The 22686-nt window shown below is 40.2% G+C and overlaps 1 protein-coding gene across 2 annotated transcripts; it reads right to left on the reverse strand.

Moving 5' to 3' along the window:
- Positions 1-651: 651 nt before the first annotated feature.
- Positions 652-22646, reverse strand: SLC35D2 (solute carrier family 35 member D2). 2 transcript variants are annotated; one of them, XM_058172573.1, is made up of 12 exons: positions 22334-22638; positions 15041-15074; positions 14377-14463; positions 11776-11843; positions 10281-10352; positions 8627-8695; positions 7144-7246; positions 5827-5919; positions 4525-4592; positions 3713-3791; positions 2468-2550; positions 655-2384 (listed from the first exon to the last, which is right to left on the reverse strand). In XM_058172573.1, the coding sequence occupies exons 1-12, from the start codon at positions 22477-22479 to the stop codon at positions 2279-2281; spliced, it is 1008 nt and encodes a 335-aa protein (XP_058028556.1). In that variant the 5' UTR covers positions 22480-22638; the 3' UTR covers positions 655-2278. The 2 variants fall into 2 exon arrangements, with proteins under 2 accessions (XP_058028557.1, XP_058028556.1); XM_058172574.1 differs by lacking the exon at positions 2468-2550 and having other exon boundaries at positions 652-2384; positions 22334-22646.
- Between the last annotated feature and the right edge of the window lie 40 nt (positions 22647-22686).

The raw sequence follows: 22686 nt of genomic DNA on the forward strand, positions 1-22686 counted from the left end.
TAGCAAAGCAGGCTCAGTCTGTGGAGACACGGCAGGGCAGGATGGGGGGGGGGAGAAAGCAATTGTGGGGTCCCCAGAGGAGTATGGGGTATCTCAGTGGATGGTGGGAGGCCTTGGATGGCCTGCTCCAGCACTAGGCCCCACATGCTGTTCCCAAGCCTGAGATACCTCATGTGCATTTAATGACCTGCACATTTGATTAACAAATGCATTGGGGAAAGCAGGGAGTGATCATGTTCATTTAATAAGATTCAATCAAACAAATCCTTGGGTTATTAATGTAATTGGCAGGCTCATAACTCGAAGATTACCTGTATAATGAGAGTGAAGGTGGGTCTCAGGGAAGTCCTGCCTTAGCACTTGGCCACCACAGGTGTCCCCCCAGCACAACTCCCATGTCATGCCCCCTGTTACCACTCCCATACCAGCCATGTCCACCATGACCATGCCCCCACCAGCCCTCCAAGGTCAAACACAACCCTGATGCGGCCCTCAATGAAATTGAGTTTGACACCCCTGTTCTAGAGGATCGCAAATGACTTCTTTCTGTTCTGTTGGTCATTCATGGCTTTTTGTACTTAATTCAACAGCTGAAATTTGGAAGATCCATCCATGATTATAAAATAAAAGATACACAGAAGCAGCTTTTGATTTCACAATGATAGTCGTGGAAGTAAAGAACCAGAGCCTATAGTTGCTACTTTAGATACAGATTATGTACATTCAATCTGTAGATTACCCAATGGGCAATGCATCAGAGGTCTGTAGTTACCACAAGTGGTCTAGACACTGACAAACTGATGTGAATGTTTATGAGGTCCTAGTTGGCTTTTAAAAGAGAATGGGTAGTTTTCTAGCAAGTCTCACTTGACTCAAAAAGACTATTCCTGCCTCTCCAAATGACACATAGTTATATTTCCCGTAGATTATCAAAATTGGTGGAACTAGAAGGACATCTCATACAATGCCTTGCTTTGAGAGATGGACAAGCCTCATAATTCAGGCTGGCCAAGAAGTGTACAGATCTTTCTAAGAATCAGAGGCATATTCAAAAGATTAGTGAGTCACCAATATTTTGCAGCCTACAATCCAGACATAGTCAAAATAAAGATAATGGCTGGAATCCATTAATACAAGTGTTCTATTTATATCAACATCTAGGGTATCAACAGGAGGACTGGATTACTCAAGGCTCATTTAAATTGTCCAATCCTATAGATTCTCAGTGAAGATTCCTTGACTCCTGCTATCTATTACAAAACTTGCTACAGTTAGTTTAAATTACAAAACACAATCAGTCTGCTGTTTCTATTTTTGACTTTAGCTGCTGTTTCTATTTTTGACTTTAGCTTTCTACTGTATTTCAAAAAGGGAGACCAACAAATATTTGTTCTTTTCTACTTCCTAGCAAATTTTTGGTTTTGCTGTTTTTGTTGTTAGTTGCGAAATCATGTCCAACTCATCACGACCCCATGGACAACATTCCTCCAGGCCTTCCTATCCTCTACCATCCTCTGGAATCCCTTTAAGCTCACGCCTACTGCTTCAGTGACTCCATCCAGCCACCTCATTCTCTGTCGTCCTATTCTTCTTTTACCCTCAATCTTTTCCAGCATTAGACTTTTCTCCAGTGAGTCCTTCCTTCTCATTGGGTAGCCAAAGTATTTGAGTTTCATCTTCAGGATCTGGCCTTCTAAAGAGCAGTCAGGGTTGATCTCCTCTAGGACTGACCGGTTTGATCGCCTTGCATTCCAAGGGACTCGCAGGAGTCTTCTCCAGCACCAGAGTTCAAAGGCCTCAATTCTTTGGCACTCAGCCTTTCTTATGGTCCAACTTTCACAGCCATACATTGCAACTAGGAAAACCATAGCCTTGACTATACACACTTTTGTTGGCAGGGTGATGTCTCTGCTTTTTAGTATGCTAAATTTTTTGGTACAAGTTAATTAATGCTACTTTTGTACCAGACAGAATGCTTTTGAATGTCTGCAAAAAAATAAATAAAAATCACACACCATTTGAAGCCCATTACAGACATAGCCTAAAAAAAAGGTCACATTTTATATACCCCTTAATATTGTTTTTTGGATTTTTAATCACGAACAATTCTTGGAAACTCAAAAGCTTGCAAACTATTTTGTGTACGTTGAAGATTGCTTTGATATAGCAAGTGTTTTTTCAGGTGCATTTTTTATATGTTTCAATTATCATCTTCTGTCCAAGGAAATATGTTTGCTTAAATTGGCATCTTTAGAGTTTTTCATGTTGTCTGCTTCAGTTAGCTCTTGGAACCTGGAATTGCTTTTTCCTCATCTATGGAGGGACATTCAGGATTGTCCTGTCCCTGTATTGCCAAGAATGAATATCTCAGCCCTCCTGCCATGCTAGAGGAGAAAAAAAAAAATAGACATAATAATAAAACCATGAACTTCCGTGAGACTATGACATGCTTTCAAAACTCCCTTACCTGATATTGAGTCCAATGAAGTTCAACATATTAAACATGTAATCTCCACCAAACAGCATGCCAATATAAGCAACAGACACATTCTATAAAGAAAAGCAGTGTGTGTAATTGCTACAAATGCCCACTATCGTAAGCTATAAAGCATGGTTAGCATGAATACACCCACTGACTCCTCTTTTTTGAAGGGCTTAGCTACTTAATAACAATTCTTCATTTCTTTATTGTTCATGTCTGAACCTAGAATATTTGCTACTTCCATCTACCTTTAAACACAAAACACAGGTATTGCTTGTTTATACCATCTTTTAATGCTTTGCTGTAGTTGGAAGCAGACTATCTTGCATCTGGGTAACACACTTGTAAATAAGCAACAGACACAGTAGATGAATTGGTAGGGAAAGGGGCAGTAGATACATTGCTACCAACCAAGCCATACACTTTCATGCAAATCTTATTTCAGTAGTCTAATGCCTTTAGACAAAGTATAAGATAAGAACTATGAAAAAACAATCCTGATTGTGCATGACTTCATGGGTAGCGGAAGATGGAAAATCTACTATACTGTTCTGTCCTAAGCCCTCTTCAGTCATTTATCTGAATATCTAAGAACTTGAAAGTAAGTAAGAAACTAGGTCGAGAACAGGACCAGGCAGGCAACCTAACTTCTGGGTATTGAGCCAAGAGGCTCATATTTCTTTGAATGCAAATGTATCTCACTGTTTGAACTGCTGCTGTATCCATACTGTCTTCTATCTAGTTTCAAACCCTTATGTCTTGAAGTAGGGCATGATTTCCACTTGATAATCACTTGAGCTGTATATAATTGGATAAATTACTCCTGGCTCTTTTAGAGGCCGTAAGGCTCTTCAAATTTTTATATGTCCCCAGTACATTAGGGAAAGTTCTACAAAAACTGCCATCAAGACATTCATACACATAGTCATATAGGTCAAAGCTGTAGTCAGGACACAGGACTATCTTTTGCAGGTGGTTTTAAAAGTGGCTGGGTTCACACGTTACATGCGTATTTCTTAACTATGGCTTATAGTTAGTTTAGTTATAGGTTAACACTCTTAGCAGCCTAGTTCAGATCTAGTGCCAAATTATAGACCTTGCGATACAACCCATAATAACTGGATTCATGCATTATGCTAAAGCCAAAACAAACAATCCAGATTGACAATGTAGTGTAATGTAGTGTATTCAGCTACTGTTATCTAATATCAACTCCTTTTGGTTACTTACTTTTATAGCACCAACTACTGCCGTTGTTAGAGCAGAATTATAATGGCTGCAGAGAATTGTAGAATACATCAGAAGAAACCTAGCATTAAAAGCAAAAAAGGACTGCATAACTTGGTTTCCTGCTTTTTGTCAAATACTCAAATGAAGTAAGCCATAATTCTACATTGATACTCACTACCCTATTTTATGTTGAGTTTCAGTATTTAAAATAGCCCAAGCATAATCTAAAACCTGCTGCATTTGAAGATCTAATATAAAATTAGACAAACTAAAACTGAGCTTCTACTGATTCCATCATTTTTATACAGCACCAAGTATCCTCTGGAAACTTATCACCTGATTTGTAGGGTTTAAAAATGTGCAACATTATCAAGGGATTCCTGCTCTAATTTCACTGATGTGGCCAATGAAAATGTCCCAACGCAAGGTATACTGAAAAAGAATCAGAAAGCATGTGGAAATTATTTTTACTCTTTAATAAAAAAGATACTTCTTAAAATGTTGTGCAGCATGATACAAAAGCTCAGTGATGGATTGCTACCGGTTCGCCCCAGTTTGGGCGAACTGGTAGCGGCGGTGGGAGGCTCCCACCCGCCCGGACATCATCAAATATGGTCTGCACATGCAAGTGAACCGGTAGCAAAGGTAAGTGAAACCCACCCCTACAAAAGCTGTACTATGAGAACACTGCAGGAATCAATTGGATTTTTCTCTTTTTAGCTTATCTTACTTTGCTAATTATGCAGAAGAAGGATTGCCAAGATGCAAACTCATAGCAGTCATTACTTGATTAGTTGCCCAAGATCCCTTACCCCAGCACACAAGAAAGAAGAAACTGAAAGACAAATAAAACATTTGTCCACTGCTGGAAATTCACGGCCTGTACAAATAAAAAAAGATAAGATTTTAGATACATTTAGAGAGGAAAAAATTACCAATTATTTATTGAAAAATTCAATTCACAAAAATAATTGAATTTAAGGGGAGGGGGGAAATCTGCTTGATCTTTAGAAACCAAACCAAGTGTTGTTTTACTGGCTTCCAACAGGATGGCACTGCTTCATATTACATATTTCCTTTTCATGTAGATCACTAATTATTGATTTTGAGGGTCTCTCTCTCTCTCAATTGCCAAGATGCATGCATGAAGATTCCCACAAACTTCACACATAGCCACTAAGAACACACGGCATTGGAGGGCTTAGGTAATGTCCAACAATGTTTATTTAATAAGAAAAAGAAAGTATGGATCTTCCCTCCAAGAGCTCTCCATGCAACCCCTGCCCCAACTCCCAAATAATTGGTACTTATTTAATGGTAGCCATGCAATGTTTGAATGAACCAATTTGGTATAGTGTTAAGCTGCCAGATTAGAAACCAGGAGATTGTAAGTCCTAGTTCCACCTTGGACCAGCCACTTGCTATCAGCCTTAGGAAGGAGCATGGCACACTACTTCTGAAAAACCTTACTACAGGGATAATATGTCCCGGTAATTGCTGAGTATCAGACACAAATGAACAGAATAAAAACATATTTGAATGAAGGTTCTGAGACAAAAATAGTTCTTCTCAGTCAACACCAAATAACAGCCAAGATAACTTAAAAGGATGAATGGATAAAGTTTATGGAAGACTAATATTGCCCCTTAATCTTAAAAAGAGAGCCGCAGTAGTGCAGTGGTTAAATTGCAGTACTGCAGGTTACTTCTGTTGACTGCCGTCTGCCTGCAATTTGGCAGTTCAAATCTCACTGGCTCAAGGTTGACTCAGCCTTCCATGCTTCCAAGGTCAGTAAAATGAGGACCCAGATTGTTGGGGGCAATTTGTTGACACTGTAAACTGCTTAAAGAGAGTTGTAAAGCACTCTGAAGTAGAATATAAATCTAGGTGCTACTACTAATCTCCTGTTCTGTTCCTAGCTCATCAAAATGAGGTTTCATATCTTATACTAAACCACTACTTGTAATGTTATAAAATCATAAGAGTACAAAATCTTACATATTTACTTCATGAGTAAAAGAATCCCAAGGATCATTCCAGAAATATACATTTAGGACCCAAGCCAATTAAAGTATTATTGTACTTAACCTGATTGGTTCCTAAGTTCTACTTACCTGCTGGAAATCTCCAGTGAAAAAACTGATGAGAACTGTAGGAATTACCATAAAGCAGGCATTATAAAAAATTACTCCATATCTTCCCAGATTCTGTATAAACAAATACATATGTTTAAAAAAATCTGATTACTTAAGAGTTCCTGAAGGATTCAGTACTGAGATATTTATGGTAGCATATCTAGAAGCCAATAAATTAAATGAATCTTGAAAACTCTGTTTCAAAGGCATGTAAGCCTGGATAATATAAACTGTTTATCAAATAAGATTCTATGTGGGAAATTTTGGGGGGAATAATAGGATGGTAATGATTGAACTAATTATCCTTAACTAAAACAGAACAGAGAGCCAATAGCATGAATCTTTCCATATAAAAGTCTAGTCAGATGGAAGCAATATATATGGATAGAAATATGAGGTACAACTATCAGAGTCTGGAATAGCAATTGGCTTAAATTAGGGTTGAAAAACCTTTTTCAAACCAGTTATGACATTTGATTGGCAGTCACATTCTGGAAGTTGGCTCAGGTGGGACAAAATTTAGTTAAATTTGCATTCACGTTTAGTTCAAATTACATTAATTAAATATAATTTCAAGAATCAAATACTTGAGTATATTTACTATTTTTTCCCTTTAATATGTCAGTTTGTCAACTTTTTAAAGCCCTGAGACCATTGCTTATGTATTCCTTGCTTATATGAAGCATAGCAATCAGCTACATAACTTTTTTTTTTAGTTGACAAAACAGCAGTATTTAAGATATAAAAGTGAGTATCAAGAAAACTATACAACATCTAAATTAGCGGTGAAATGCTCCCGGTTCGGACCGGATCATCCAATCCGGTAGCGATGGCGGCAGGTGGTTCGGAGAACTGGTAGCAAAAATCTCTCCCCCCCACATGCCCAGCTGAGCTGTGCGATCATCAGGTTTTTTTTTTTACTTTTAAAAGCATTTTTTCTTCAGCCAAAAAAATGCTTTTAAAAGTAAAAAAAAAGCCTCTGATGATCGTGCGGCTCAGCTGGGATTGTCAGAACCTTTTAAAAGCATTTTTTAACAACCTCTTCGGCTGAAGAGGTTGTAGAAAAAATGCTTTTAAAAGTAAAAAAAAATGTTGGCCACGCCCAGCCAGTGATATTACCCCACCACCACCAAGCCACGCCCACAGAATCGGTAGTAACAAATTTTACATTTCACCACTGATCTAAACTTTACATTGACTTGATGGAGGCTCTTTATGAAAACTATAGATAAAATTATTAAAAAGCCCATATTTAAAAAGTGCAAAGAACAACACATAAAATCTCTGCACGATTACCTGAGGGTCAATTTTTTGTTTGGTATAAACACCATTTGCTGCTGTGAAGACATCATTCAGAAAAACAGAAACATAGCCTTCCAAGCTGAAAGCTAAATCTGATCTGGAAAATAAAATATGGAAATATAGACTAATTTAAACAGCATATATTTAAATAAGAGTTTTCTTTGCAGTGATGTATTTTGTCTGCTCTCTGAATTGTATCCATATTACAAACAAGATATTAATTGTAAAATAAGAACTCTGGAAAAAAATCAGTCTAGTCTTGTTTGTTTAATAAAGTAAACACATTGAGAAAATTCAAAACTTAGATAAACATCACTTGGTCATTTTGTAAAATGTATTATGTACAAGCTGGTTTGCTATTTAAAGTAGATTTAGAGTGTGAGAGTTTAAGCAGACAACAATTACACCAACAATAAAATATTTGATGGAGATGTTGAAATTACAGTGGGATAAGACATTGGTTAGACCAAATAGAAAAGGAATTTCCATAGAATCTTACTGTATGAGCACAAACCACACACACGAACGTCAAGAAATAATAATATTATAGCCTTTATAATATATAACAATAGCAATAGCATTTAGGCTTATATATTATCCCACAGTGCTTTATAGCATTTTCTGGATGGTTTATAATGTAAGCATTATTTGCATATTGACCCCAACAATCTAGGTCTTCATTTTACCAACCTTGAAGGCTGAATCAACCTTGAGCCCCATCAAACTCAGGCTGTGGGCAGATTGCCTGCAATAGAGCACTTTAACCACTGTGCCAGACCAGGGCTATGTTTCATATTCAATTGCTTTGAAAATATATTTGTTTGGTTTGGCAGGAAAGTACTAGAAACTGCAGTTCTCCCAGGCCTCTGTTATTACTACTCCCCAATCTACCAGGACACTTTTATCATGTGGTATAAAGCATGATTTATTGTGAGATCTTTAGTATAATTAACTATGGACTCTGGCCATTGTGATTCTAACAATTAGTTACTCCATCATCCTTCCTCTGTAAGTGACAGACTAGAATAATTTCCCCAGTTGACTTCCAAATTTTGAACTCCTGTGCAAGGGATCACATCAATTCATTTTGGATCATCTTTCTTTAAGAAAAGTCAATGGCATGCTAGTTCTTGTGTTTTGCAGCACAGTTGAGATCATCTGCCAATGATTTCCAGATCACTGTCATTGTTGATCTACAGCACTTTTACCCATTTCATAGTTCTTGGAATGTGCTATGATTAAACCTCCTGGAACTCCCAGGCAATTGCTCATGTTAGATGGGAATTCTGGGAGTTGAAACACCACCTATTTTTAGGACAGTAGGTTGGGGAAAGCTGCTACAGAAAACTGCACAAAACTGTACAAATACTTTACAGCATCTACTCATTCTTCCAAACAATGACCTACAAAAGAATATTATTTTTCACCGATGTTAAGAAACAAGTATGGAGTTCTAAAGGAAACTTTAAAATCTTACCCTGCTGCTATCAAGGCCCCCAAAATGATTGCAAACACACTGATTATAATGCCCAAGGGAAAGCGTTTCCTGTAAAAAATAAATGATACCTCTCTAAATGCATATTCAGGAATTAAGACATTGAGATTCCAGAAGGAATGTGACATCTTTGTTTTACCTGATCCATAGGAGAAAAAAAATCACATTTTTATTCCAAAGGATTTGACGCCTCTACATGAAGAAGGTACAAATACAATTCTTGGCATAGACAGAAAGAGATGGGAACAATTCTTTTGCTCCAAAAAAAGAATTCCTAATAAAGGACTACTGTAGATAGTACAGAACTAGTTGGCCCAATCTGATATATAAAAACTCCCCATAAATCATGGTCTGCCTATAAATCCAGCCTCATTCAGTAACTAAGTAGCCAATCAAAGCCAGTGTTCACTTTTACAACTTTCTAGAGATTAAGCAGTACAGGTGGTCCTCGGTTTACGACCACAAGTGAGACCAGAATTTATGTTACTAAGTGAGAAATTTGTTAAGTCAGTTTTGTCCCATTTCACAACTTTTCTTGCCACATTTGTTAAGGGAATCGCCGCAGTTGTTAAATTAGTAACAATGGCTGTTAAGTGTATCTGGCGTCCCCATTGATGTTGCTTGTCAGAAGGTCGCAAAAGGTGCTCGCATGACCCCAGGACACTGCAACCGTCATAAATATGAACCAGTTACCAAGCAGCCAAATGTAAACCACGTGACCATGGGGCTGCTACAACGGTTGTGTGAAAAATGGTGATAAGTCACTTTTTTCAATGCCATTGTAACTTTGAATTGTCACTAAACAAACTGTTGTTAAATTGAGGACCGCCTGTAAAGTGGAACAACTTACTCCACAAATGCTGTCAAATTCTAAAAGGGAAAAATATTGAGTTCAATAGAACTGATTCCCAGGAACTGAATCAAAAACTCATGTTACTCAGAGACAGCAGGCAGTAAATAGATAATGCAACGTAGTAATATATGTTCATTCTTGGGAGGGTAAACTGTTTTTAATATTTTTGAGGCCTGTTTATAGGTCAACAGAATATCCATATAGCTACAGGGAAAATACTGGAGTTTCTAAAATGCAGGACGAAGAAAAAGATAGAAGAGGAAGACAAGGAAGACCTTGTGTTCAAAAGAAGGAAGAGGAGCAGCTGCAGGATTACTAGATATTCTCTTCAGAAATATAACAGAAAACATAACAGATAACTCTTTGCTGCCCTCTAGGGGTCATCTGAATTTTGGCAAGCCAGAACTTGTAGGATGAGGATAGGAAAGAGACAAGATAGCTAAAGAGAAGAAAAGAAAGAACGTAGCCAAATAGAAATTAGGAAAACGGTGGCTTAGAAGAAAAGACAAAAGGAAGAGCCAAGAAAAAGATATGGGCTTCACCAAAATATCGCACTACAGTGGAAGAAAAGCACAAAGGATAAGAGCTGCCTTGAACTGAAGCTACAACTGAAATCTTTGGCTCAAAATTTCTGTTACTCATAGACTGGAAATTATTTGCCCAAATAATTTTAAGCAGTTCAAAATGTCTCCTCAAATTCTTAGTAGTCAAGAAAATGCATTGGATCATTATTTGACTCAATAAACCATTGTGGTATTTCAGAAATAAGAGGCAAATACTCACCCAAGAATAATAACTTCCAGGAATAATGTAAGAGGAATGGTAAACTTCCTCAGGACTGTAAACATTGGCAAACTGTATTTAAAGAGAGAAAGAGAGAGAGTGTGGGATTAGTTTGTGTCAGCAGCAAACTCCTTCATGACTGATTATCTATTTTTACTACTTTCATCCTCAGCTTCATCTGACATTAAGAATGCACCTAAATAAATGCTCTGTTGCAAAGCCAAATGTCAGTCTGACACCAAAGAAAATTCAGACAGTAGAATAGTTGGAAGTAAGAATTTTTTTAAAAAAAACTTGGCGTCAGTGTCATACAATTTGTTTCCAGTAATTTCCTTTTTTACTGAGTTAAAATTAGTTCTCAAGTAGTCAGTGATATGGTATTTTCCATGAATGAATTTCCATCTAAATGCTGAGAATTGAGGCAACTATGGAAAAGATTTTGGTGAGCCAGGTCAGAAACTAATAAATAGTCTTCTCTAACCTGGGCTGGAAGCCCCCATGCTGGGAGGGACTCCTACATCATCACAGGTAGAGCTAAGGTAGAGCTGTCTAACCCTTTTCACATTAATACAGAAGAATGTCTCAATATTACTGCATTAGATTAACAGATAATTCGAAATCCACAGAGTATCTAAGTCAAATGCAAATTCCAAATACTTATTCCTAGTTACAAAAAACCCAAAATAATCACACATACTAATGAGTACACTAGTGTGTGTGAAGCTTTGCAAGTTTACAGTGTGCTTATTTCAGCAGAGTGGGAAATGACCAGTGCATGCTCAAGAGAAAGGCTACAACCTTTCCAGATATTTCCACACAGCTGCATACAATGGTGCAGACATCAAACAAATAACTGGCAAAGGCTTGTGAGATCAGCAAATATGAGGATAGTGCGTGCATTAGAATCCTAAACACCATGTTACTGAGCTACACTCAAGAGCTTTAGGTATGCTTCCTTGGTGTACTGATGTAGATATCCAAACCTGTTCATTGTGATTCACCTACAAATCGTTTAACCCATGGGATGAGACTGGACTCAGATAAAACTGTTACATGACATGTAATTATCTATTCAGATAACAGACTCCCCAAGCTATATATTCTAACTATCCCACCCAATTGTTCACATGATGAATGGCCCATTGTCTAACCCATTGTCTTCCATTTTCTATGTCCACTTTCAGCAGTCAAAGATGAAGAACACATCAGTCACAAAAAAAAAGGGAGAAGAAGAAAATGTCAAAACACAAGGATAGAAAGTAGAATGGCTAGTTGTAAAGTCTCTTCACAGGTATTAGTTTCTAAGCCCAACACTTACTTTATAAACTAATTTTATACACTGGAATGTCCAAAGCAATGCTTTGGCAAGATGATGCTTTTGTGCAAAAATATAATTTATTTTTAAAAGTCTTGGGAAAAAAGAAATTTGAAATTTACAAAACATTAAACAAAAAGAAACTATCAGTTTAGGCTTACCACCTGGACTTTACTATACCTTAGCTTGCCTACGCTTGATAATCCACTTATATGATTTCCAATATAAATCAGAGGAAGTGGAAACAACTGCAATAAAATAAATGCACCATTCAGATTCTGCCATTTCACTCCACTCTGGAAGAAATCTGTTCAAATTAATTCATAAACCATAGGCTGCTTAACACCAATAGAAACAAATTAGCAGGCTTTAGAAATGAACATCACTTGTTAGTATTCGATGACGTTGGTCCTGCTTATATCAATAAAATTATATTTAATCTACCAAACAAAAAATATTGCATCTCTCATGATGACAATAAATGAACCTACATAATGTTGTTCTCTAGGCATTTGCTACCATATGTGCAGATGAAGATTATCATTTAGAAGTACATCTATTTGCATTCACTTGGAATTAATAAATATAAAACCGGTTCAGATTGATGGTGAGTATGGCTATATCCATGTTGTTTACTTAGCAACAGTAGAGAAATAGTTTTCTACTTCCTTCATCCAGATTACTTTTCCCAATTCCCAGCCTTGTCAATAGCCTGGTGATCTCCTGGTGATTCTTCATCTCAGCACTAACAGGTCTGGAATTGTTATTTTATGAGATAAACCAAATTTAGCTAAGTGCTGCCACCTACTGAGAACAATGGAGTTTTCTAATAATTGCATGGTCACAAACATCTTGGTTGTGTAGAACTGATCTAGAACAGGGGTCTCCAACCTTGGTCCCTTTAAGACTTGTGGACTTCAACTCCCAGAGTTCCTCAGCCAGTTTTGCTGGCTGAGGGACACTGGGAGCTGAAGTCCACAAGTCTTAAAGGGACCAAGGTTGGAGACCCCTGATCTAGAATCAAAACCCCAAGAGCCTGAATATTAGATTAGCAGAGGGTTCCCCCCCGCCAACCAATATATCTGGAGACCTCGCTTTATCCCAAGCCCCAGAATCTGCAATATTTTGTGGGTTTGGTCTTTATTCAGAAACGATTATCATTGTGCAATTCAAATACGTGCATAAGCTATAGCAACTCACTTGTACGTCACTGGGTTTATTTTTAAAAAGGACATGATGGGAAAACAACAATAATCATGCATGGAAAGAATCTAGCAATTCTACTATGCAAATTCCCCGCAAGGGTAAAATGAGCCGCAGTGACTCCTTAATGTAGAGAATGTGCAGGAGTCTGAAAGCAAATATTGGATCCACCAAGGAGAAGGAGGATTGGGAGATTCACACTTGCCCTTTTAAGCTTTCAAGGACAAAGCTTTACAGCAAATGCTGTCTCCTTTGAAGCTTCAGTCGGTCAAATAATTACATGAACTTTCACAAATGGATAAGTATCTTTCAATAGGAATGCATGTCCTGTGGTCTCTCCCACCCTGACAGGCGAGTCTGGGACGGCAGCCTAGGCTGAGAAACTGTGGGCAGTCCTTTCCCTTGGCGAGAGCTGGCTTCCTTGCTGTCCAGCTGGCATCCCTTTTGTAGGGAAGAGCCTTGTTCTGAGCCAAGGAAGGGAGCTGTTTCAAGGCCAGGCCTCTTTGAAGGGTCAGGGGAGTTTGGCAGGCATGAACAAAGAAGGCCCACAGCTGTTTCTTCCACCCTTTGTTTTGCCTCAGCTTGTGTTCATCTCTCCATCTTCCTTTTCCTCTCACTCCAAAAGGGCCCCCATCCCACTCTCAGACTTTAAACCCTTACACTCAAATACTTAGTCTTTGGAGAGGAAGGTTACTTTTAAACATGCTAAGAGTTTTCCCTTCACCATAAAATGGCCTCACTTCTTTTTACATGTGTGCAGTGTTTATGATGCACGTTTGAAGGGGGTGGGGCTTTCACCCATTGATTGGGCCTGCCCGATTATTCCCCCACACACACAATTGGGAGCATTTTAAGGGGCACAAATGGTGACACAAACTTCTCTAACTTTGTTGCTTAAACCTCCTTACACAGGTGTGGAAACTTTAGCTCTCGCACTTCAATGACATTGCGACTTACCCAGTCATGAGCCTTATGGCCCATGACATCACAAGAGAAAATAAAATCCCAGGCATGAGACAGGTTGTTCAAAATGACTCGCTGAATGAACCTCAATTGCGAACAGAGTAAGCTATAATATGATTTCTATGGTTTTGATTTTAAAAAAATGTGTATAATCACATTGGCAGAGGTGAGGATGACTTTTCAGCACTATTACCATAGATCCCAAACCTTGCATTTAGAGCAGAAATTAACAACTATTTAGTGTTTAATTTAGCTCTGATTTGGTGACTGAACACTAAAGGAAATGGACTGGTTGGAATTCAACATAACAAGTGGAAAAATTAATATACTTAATTACTTTGCATATTTCAATAAGTATTATAAGGGAAATGCTGATGAACAACTTAAAGAAACACCGCAGACTTAGTTTGAGTAACTTAATTCTTTCTAACAAAGTAAATAACATTAGGGAAAATGCAGTACAGTTCTCCTTATAGGTACCACTTAAAGAATTAATGCCCTGACACTTTGGTTATATAAGCACAGAACTGGATCATGTGCATGCTCCAATAGAATTTAGGAACATTTTTTTACTTGGCAATATTCAAACCCATGCAAAGATTTAGTCATTCTTACCTTTTTAGGGATGCTTTTGTCAAGATCAGGGAAATGAATGATTTTATTTAATTTTGACACATATAAGATGAGAATAGTGGTTACCATCTAAAAGGGAAATAAAACAATCACACACAGCAACAAAATATCATTTCCATATGCAGCTGGGGTGGATTATAGATACTGCTGCTATGAAGACCTGTTTTGCTTTGTTTTTAATAACCCCACCCGCCGTTCAATTTGCCAACGACACCAATGGATACAGAACTCCAGTTTGATCTGCATGGGAGTTCTCATACATTTTTGTGCACTCCTTCAACTGTGAAGATTTCAAAAATAAAATAAAATAAATTAGAGCATGCTTAAAAATGCTTAATCCTAAAGTAGTATTGTTTACAAAAATAAAGAAAAATCCCCTCTCAAGAAAATCTTGACCGTGCTCATTTTGTATCATGATAGCTACTTTTCTCTGAGCCTCCAAAACACTAACATAGTTTCAGTCACCAGAATATGACCCAGTTATCCCTGTTACAATTCTACTTTATAAAAAGTCTTGAGAGGGCTGTAAGCAAAGAGAACTCTCTCAAGAGGAAGCAAATCATTTGTATTTCATCCTTCCCCCACTGGAAAGCCTGTATCTGTAAATGAAAATATTTACCATTTAATCACTTATCTATGAACATACCTGTCCTACTCCTAGAAACATTGGAGATGGGAATCTAGAAAGAAAATAGAAAGAAAATCGTGACATTTGTTTATGCATGCATGTATTTTTGTGTGTGTGTGATTTTATTGTATATTTCAGTTTAGAAAGAAAGGGCACATATATGCAAACGTGCATGTAACAGAAGCTATCAAAATTTAAGTGGTTAAATCTCTGCAACTTGTTTAAACAAAAAATGGTTATCTAATGCAACAGTCGCATATGGATTACTTATAATGTAATGCAATCCACACAATATACACTTTGGAAGCAAATCAAGCCTATATTTCTAATTACACTAAATAATAGAGCAGGGGTATCCTGGCAACTTTAAGACTCGTGGACTGGGGAATTTTGAGAGTTGAAGTCCACAGGTCTTAAAGTTGCCAGGATTCGACACCCCTATTATAGAGAAACAAAATAATAAAGAGCATGTATTTAAAAAAAGCTGTGGATATCAAGGCTATACAAGACCATACAATAAAAACAGCCAGGAAAATGCCAAGAATAGGAAACTTTCAAGTGAAGTGTCAGACTATAAAGAGGCAAATGTTATCTAACAACCAAGATAGATATCCAATAACATGAATGTTAGCTGCTAATCGATTCCGGGAATCGGTCCTGCAAAGAAGCTACTCTTCTCTGTTCTATGCATGTGGCATTTGATAGACCTGTATCCTTATCATCCATCTCCTCCCACTTATGACTGCATGACTGTAACTTTGTTGCTTGTATCTTTATGATTTATATTGATTGTTTCCAAGTATGATTTGATTGCTTATTTGTACCCTATGATTATCATTGTGTTGTACCTCATGATTCTTGACAAATGTATCTTGTCTTTTTATGTACAATGAGAGCATATGCACCAAAGACAAATTTCTTGTGTTTCCAATCACACTTGGCCAATAAAGAAGTCCATTCCATTCCATTCTATTATACCAATCTGTTTCATTAAAGGCCTGCAGGCTCCATCTGCTGGAGCCAGAGTTAATATCACATTTCTTATCCAATTCTACTGGCCTCAGAGCTGTCCCACAGCACAATATACTGTACAACTCGCATAAGATCATGACTTGTCTGGAAACATGGCCTGGCTTGTAAGCAGGGGAGATATGCTCTCAGATCGGATTGGATTGTGTGATCCGGTAGCGATCGTGGGCGGTAGTTCGGCAATCCGGTAGCGATAGCGGAGCTTTGCACTGTTACTTCCTGCTTTTAAAAGGTAAAAAAAGGCTCTGATGATTGCATACCACAGCTGTGATCATCAGAGCCTTTTTTTACCTTTTAAAAGCATTTTTTACAACCTATTGCTCAAATGGGGAGGGGTAGTCCATTTTTGCTCCCAGCAGGCTTCCTAGGCAAAAAATGGGTGTGTGGGGGGGTTTGTTTTTTTTTGAGAGAGAGAGAGAGAGAAGGGAGGAGGGAAGGAGGGAGGGAGAGAGGGAGGAAGGGAAGGAAGGAAGGAAGGAAGGAAGGAAGGAAGGAAAAAGGAGAGGAAGGAAGGAATACAAACCTGGCACTAGACGAAGCTTCAGAGGATAATTCAGGGCTGGAAGGGACATGCAGGTCATCTAGTCCAACCCTGCTCCAGCAGGACATTGTTTGTGAATTTCTGTCTTTTGATCCCCCAGTCACATGGTTATATAGCCATGCCCACCCAGTCACATGACACCCCCCCACGCCCACCAAGCCACACCCACAAAACCGGTAGCAAAAAAATTTAATTTCACCCCTGTGTCAGGCCTGGAAACCATACTAGACTTTAGGGTTCCAGACGCTGCCACATTTTTCCCCTGAGGGGAAGAAGGGGGGTTGAGGGGTACGATAACATTCTTCAAGCGGTCAAGGTCGGATGGTGTTCACATCTGCAGGAAGAGTGGCGAGAAGATATTCGAATGAACTGGGAGAACGTGGGACCATGTGACCATCAAAGGGGTCAGGGGGGTGGGACTCTTGGGAAAAGAATAACTGGGAAAAGAATCCGGAAGTTCAGTTTTGGAATTTCACTCATTGTGTGCCAGTTTCCTCATGCTAGTAAAGAACTCTGAAAAACAATGGCTTTTGAGTTTTTTTTATGCAGAAGAGGTTTTTCTGGAACCTTGACATTATTCCAAAACTCATAACTTTCTTTTGCTAACGGTACCCTCTCCTCCGCTCAGAGGGGGTCCGTTAGGGGGATGCTGGGCCCCAGCCTCCACAACCTCCACAGCGGTGCAAAGACCCAGCGAAGATGGAAGGGCAGCAAGCTGAAAGCGTGGAAGTAGCACAGAAGTTTGAATCTGACGATTTAGTTGAAATCACCTACTTCCCATCGGAAGATATGACTCAAAAACCCGAAGTGGTAGAGCCTGCTTGTCAGCTTGGTGCACGGCCCAAAGACTCCGATTCATGGGTAAGCTGTCGTTCGGGAGAAAACATTTCCCCGGGGCAGAATGGAGAGCCCCCTCCCTCTTCTCAACCTCACTGGAGGACAGTAAAACCCGGAGAATCGGGAGAGTCACTGGATTGGGACCTGAGAAACCCCCTGAAATCCCAGTCCCTATTAGACCTCCCTGAAACTTTTGAGCGTTTGGAAGTGAGGCCTCGTATAAGCTCAGCTCACCCACCTCGAGAGCCTTTAGCTCAGCCTAAATTCACTTTCCCTCCCACCAGAGAGGGAGAAATTACTGACGCTCAAAGCCATTCCGATGAACGCAGGAGGACCTCCCTTCCCTCCTGCAGACGGCAGGGAATTCAGGCAGCACCAGGGACTTGGGGGGAATCGCAACTCCCCCCTCCAATTGACTTTTCCCGCCAACAGAGGCCTACGCTGCCTCCTGCTGCTTCTATTCCTCCTGGTTGGGCATTTTATCCTGGACAAGGATGGATCCAATACCAATGGCAACCAGCCAGTTCAGCACCTTTCTTTCCTGGGGGCCCCAGGCCGATTTTTGCCTCGTCAGCTGAAGCATTTCAAGGACTTCCTTCTCAGCAGCCAGGGGGAATTCCACCCCCCTTTACAACTCAGCAACCAGCCACCCCACAAATCCCTCTTCAACCGCAAGCAGGCCAGCTAAACCCACCTGCACCCCCTCATCCAGCCCCTCCCCCTTTCAAACCAACCTTTGATGGGAATCCACACCACCTGGCTTACTTTCTCAGCAGAATTGAGGCTTACGTTGAACAATATAGACATGAATATCCAGCAGAAAATTTGGTCCAAAATTTTTGGGTCCTTTCCCCATTGTAAAAATTATTAATCCCGTTACCGTCCAACTCAAGCTCCCTCGAATGTTGGGAAAAATACACCCGGTATTCCATACCAGCTTATTAAAACCTGCTAGACAGTCTGGTCTGAGACATCAATCTGCCGCTCCCCCACCACCCTTGATAATCCAAGGTGAAACCCACTATGAAATCAAGAAAATCATTGACTCTAGACTATACAGAGGTCAATTACAATATTTAGTCCACTGGAAGGGATATCCATTATCTGAATCTACTTGGGTCAAAAGTTGGAAAGTAAATGCGGGCAATTTGATTAAACAATTTCACGACACTTTCCCTGACAAACCTAAAAAACCTCTTGGAGAGGGGAGAGGGGGGTAGAAGGGAAGTGTGGACCACTGACATTCTTCTTTATTAACTCTTTGTTTTCTTTCCTAGGATATAGCTTCTTTTCCAAGGGGGGACGCCTGTCAGGCCTGGAAACCATACTAGACTTTAGGGTTCCAGACGCTGCCACATTTTTCCCCTGAGGGGAAGAAGGGGGGTTGAGGGGTATGGTAACATTCTTCAAGCGGTCAAGGTCGGATGGTGTTCATATCTGCAGGAAGAGTGGCGAGAAGATATTCGAATGAACTGGGAGAACGTGGGACCATGTGACCATCAAAGGGGTCAGGGGGGTGGGACTCTTGGGGTTTGTATAACTGGGAAAAGAATCCGGAAGTTCAGTTTTGGAATTTCACTCATCATGTGCCAGTTTCCTCATGCTAGTAAAGAACTCTGAAAAACAATGGCTTCTGAGGTTTTTTTTATGCAGAAGAGGTTTTTCTGGAACCTTGACACCCTGCTTGTAAGGGATTTGGTCTTTGACCATATGGAGTGCTACTATCCAGTCCTCTCTGCTGCCAAACCTGTCTGGGGTAGTTATTATCAGGTTTTTTTTGCTGAATCCTTGCTGCCAGGTTTAAACTCTTAATGTGGATGATAAATTGGGTGGGTGGGGATTGTCAATGTGTCTGAAATGTATTTGTCCAAAAAAGCCAGGTTTACAAACCATAATAAATCATGAATTACAACTGTCAATAATTACAGCAAATTCATGACTTATGGTAAGCCACAAAAATAGAAATTAGGCCACAAGATCTGGACTGCAAGAATCAAATTAATTGCTAGAGGGCCACAAAGAGTTAATACTACTTCTGGAGCACATACATACAGTAGTTTGGTGTGATGCAGCCATCTCAGCTGCAAAATTATGGCTCCAAAGATTTCTCTCTGCTGAAAAACAATGGCTTCTGAGGTTTTTTTTATGCAGAAGAGGTTTTTCTGGAACCTTGACACCCTGCTTGTAAGGGATTTGGTCTTTGACCATATGGAGTGCTACTATCCAGTCCTCTCTGCTGCCAAACCTGTCTGGGGTAGTTATTATCAGGTTTTTTTTGCTGAATCCTTGCTGCCAGGTTTAAACTCTTAATGTGGATGATAAATTGGGTGGGTGGGGATTGTCAATGTGTCTGAAATGTATTTGTCCAAAAAAGCCAGGTTTACAAACCATAATAAATCATGAATTACAACTGTCAATAATTACAGCAAATTCATGACTTATGGTAAGCCACAAAAATAGAAATTAGGCCACAAGATCTGGACTGCAAGAATCAAATTAATTGCTAGAGGGCCACAAAGAGTTAATACTACTTCTGGAGCACATACATACAGTAGTTTGGTGTGATGCAGCCATCTCAGCTGCAAAATTATGGCTCCAAAGATTTCTCTCTGCCAGCAAAAATGCTGCTTCTGCTTAGAGAAGAGCTACTTTGTACAGTAGGATTTTTAATGGTCCACTAGCATTCAGCTTCTATGGCCTCAGTGTAGAAATTCTCAACTTTATAATTAATTTTCAAATATACGACACAAATTACTTTTCTCCTCCTGGCTGATCACAGGACTCTGGGCCTGCATCTGAGATCCAGAGCAAGTAATGGTAAACTGCAACCACTTTGAGATACATTTCCTGGAAAAGATCTTGCTTCTGGGTTACAATAATATTGTAGAGTGGTAATAAAATGGCTAAATGTTTCATGTATTGATCTAATGAAATAATTGTAAAAATAAATGAAAACGTTTTGTTTGCATCACAAAAAGCCCTTATTGTTGGTAAGGTCTACAGATTACAAAACTCCAGACAACCGCTAGAGCAGGGCTCTCCAACCTTGGCAACTTTAAGACTTGTGGACTTCAACTCCCAGAATCCCTCAGCCAGCAAAGCTGGCTGAGGAATTCTGGGAGTTGAAGTCCACAAGTCTTAAAGTTGCCAAGGTTGGAGGCCCCTGCACTAGAGTGCATGAAGGATGCATTCACTACAAACCTATCTATTCCCTACCACCAGCTAAAATATTAAAACTCAGATCTGGACAGTCAACCTTTGGCTAAACAACTGTGACTGAAAAATGCATTCCCGATGTCCAGATTTCTCCTCTTTTGTCTGCTTCAGCTGTATTACGAATTGAGCAAGAACTTTGGACTCGGGCCTTTGGAACCAGAATCTGTGAGATTGCAGCTTGTGCCATCAATCAAATCCACCTTTTAAAAATGCACCGGAGGGGAGTGGGGAGGTGGGGAATTTGGGAAGAGCTGGAGACAATCCTAAGGAATATTAGATATCCTAAAGAAGTTTTAGAAATTCTCCAGAACAGGGTCTCCAACCTTGGCAACTTTAAGACTTGTGGACTTCAACTCCCAGAATCCCTCAGCCAGCAAAGCTGGCTGAGGAATTCTGGGAGTTGAAGTCCACAAGTCTTAAAGTTGCCAAGGTTGGAGGCCCCTGCACTAGAGGGGGTGAAGGAGGCATTCACTACAAACCTATCTATTCCCTACCACCAGCTAAAATATTAAAACTCAGATCTGGACAGTCAACCTTTGGCTAAACAACTGTGACTGAAAAATGCATTCCCGATGTCCAGATTTCTCCTCTTTTGTCTGCTTCAGCTGTATTACGAATTGAGCAAGAACTTTGGACTCGGGCCTTTGGAACCAGAATCTGTGAGATTGCAGCTTGTGCCATCAATCAAATCCACCTTTTAAAAATGCACCGGGAGGGGGAGTGGGGGAGGGTGGGGGAATTTGGGAAGAGCTGGAGACAATCCTAAGGAATATTAGATATCCTAAAGAAGTTTTAGAAATTCTCCAGAACAAGGGTCTCCAACCTTGGCAACTTTAAGCCTGGAGGACTTCAACTCCCAGAATCCCTCAGCCAGCAAAGCTGGCTGAGGAATTCTGGGAGTTGAAGTCCACAAGTCTTAAAGTTGCCAAGGTTGGAGGCCCCTGCACTAGAGTGCATGAAGGATGCATTCACTACAAACCTATCTATTCCCTACCACCAGCTAAAATATTAAAACTCAGATCTGGACAGTCAACCTTTGGCTAAACAACTGTGACTGAAAAATGCATTCCCGATGTCCAGATTTCTCCTCTTTTGTCTGCTTCAGCTGTATTACGAATTGAGCAAGAACTTTGGACTCGGGCCTTTGGAACCAGAATCTGTGAGATTGCAGCTTGTGCCATCAATCAAATCCACCTTTTAAAAATGCACCGGGAGGGGGAGTGGGGGAGGGTGGGGGAATTTGGGAAGAGCTGGAGACAATCCTAAGGAATATTAGATATCCTAAAGAAGTTTTAGAAATTCTCCAGAACAAGGGTCTCCAACCTTGGCAACTTTAAGCCTGGAGGACTTCAACTCCCAGAAAAGCAAAGCTGGCTGGGGAATTCTGGGAGTTTAAGTCCTCCAGGCTCAAAGTTGCCAAGGTTGGAGATCCCTGCTCCAGAAAACGAGGACGCATCCCAAGACACTTCAATAAAATAGGAAAGGGAAACCTGTCTGAAGGCGGGAAAAGAAGAAGACAAGGCATCATTCCCAATCCCGATCGCGTTGCTAGCGTGGGAAAAGCCCCCTTCCGCAGAGACAGGGATGAAGTGAGGGAAGGCGAAGCTTTGGCCAATGGGCTGATTTGAAGCCCGACCGGCCCCGCTCTCCAGCAGGTTCGCGGCAGCACCTTCTTCCTCTGATCTCACCTGTACACCGTCAGCACTGTCTTGTTTACCAGAACGATCAAGAAAGAGCAGGTCCCATAGAAAAGGGCGGAGAGCAGCTTGGGCAGCGAGGACAGGGCAGGGAGAGATGCAACCGGCTCCTGGTCCGGCTTCTTGGCGGCTTTCATCGTTTCGCACCTGTGCAACAGGTAGCCATCTGCCGGTCACACGAAATGACATCCCCGCCGGCCAGGCAAAGGGCGACTTCAGCCCTTCCTCGCTAAAGGAAACGAGGCAGAACAGGAAGAAGCTCGCACCCGGTTTGTCTGTCCCCACCCACGCGGCTGTAACACCCTCTTTCGTCCGTTTAAAATGCCTGGGAGCGGGCAATTCGG

This window comes from Ahaetulla prasina, chromosome 2 (genome assembly GCF_028640845.1).
Source record: "Ahaetulla prasina isolate Xishuangbanna chromosome 2, ASM2864084v1, whole genome shotgun sequence".
Taxonomy (NCBI): Eukaryota; Metazoa; Chordata; class Lepidosauria; order Squamata; family Colubridae; genus Ahaetulla; species Ahaetulla prasina.

Coding starts and splice junctions, on each gene's coding strand:
- SLC35D2 (XM_058172573.1), bottom strand. CDS start 22,479: ATGAAAGCCGCCAAGAAGCCGGACCAGGAGCCGGTTGCATCTCTCCCT. Junction 11,844..14,376: donor ACAAAAGCATCCCTAAAAAG/GTAAGAATGACT, acceptor ATTTTATTGCAG/TTGTTTCCACTTCCTCTGAT. Junction 2,385..2,467: donor TTCATTGGACTCAATATCAG/GTAAGGGAGTTT, acceptor TTTCTCCTCTAG/CATGGCAGGAGGGCTGAGAT.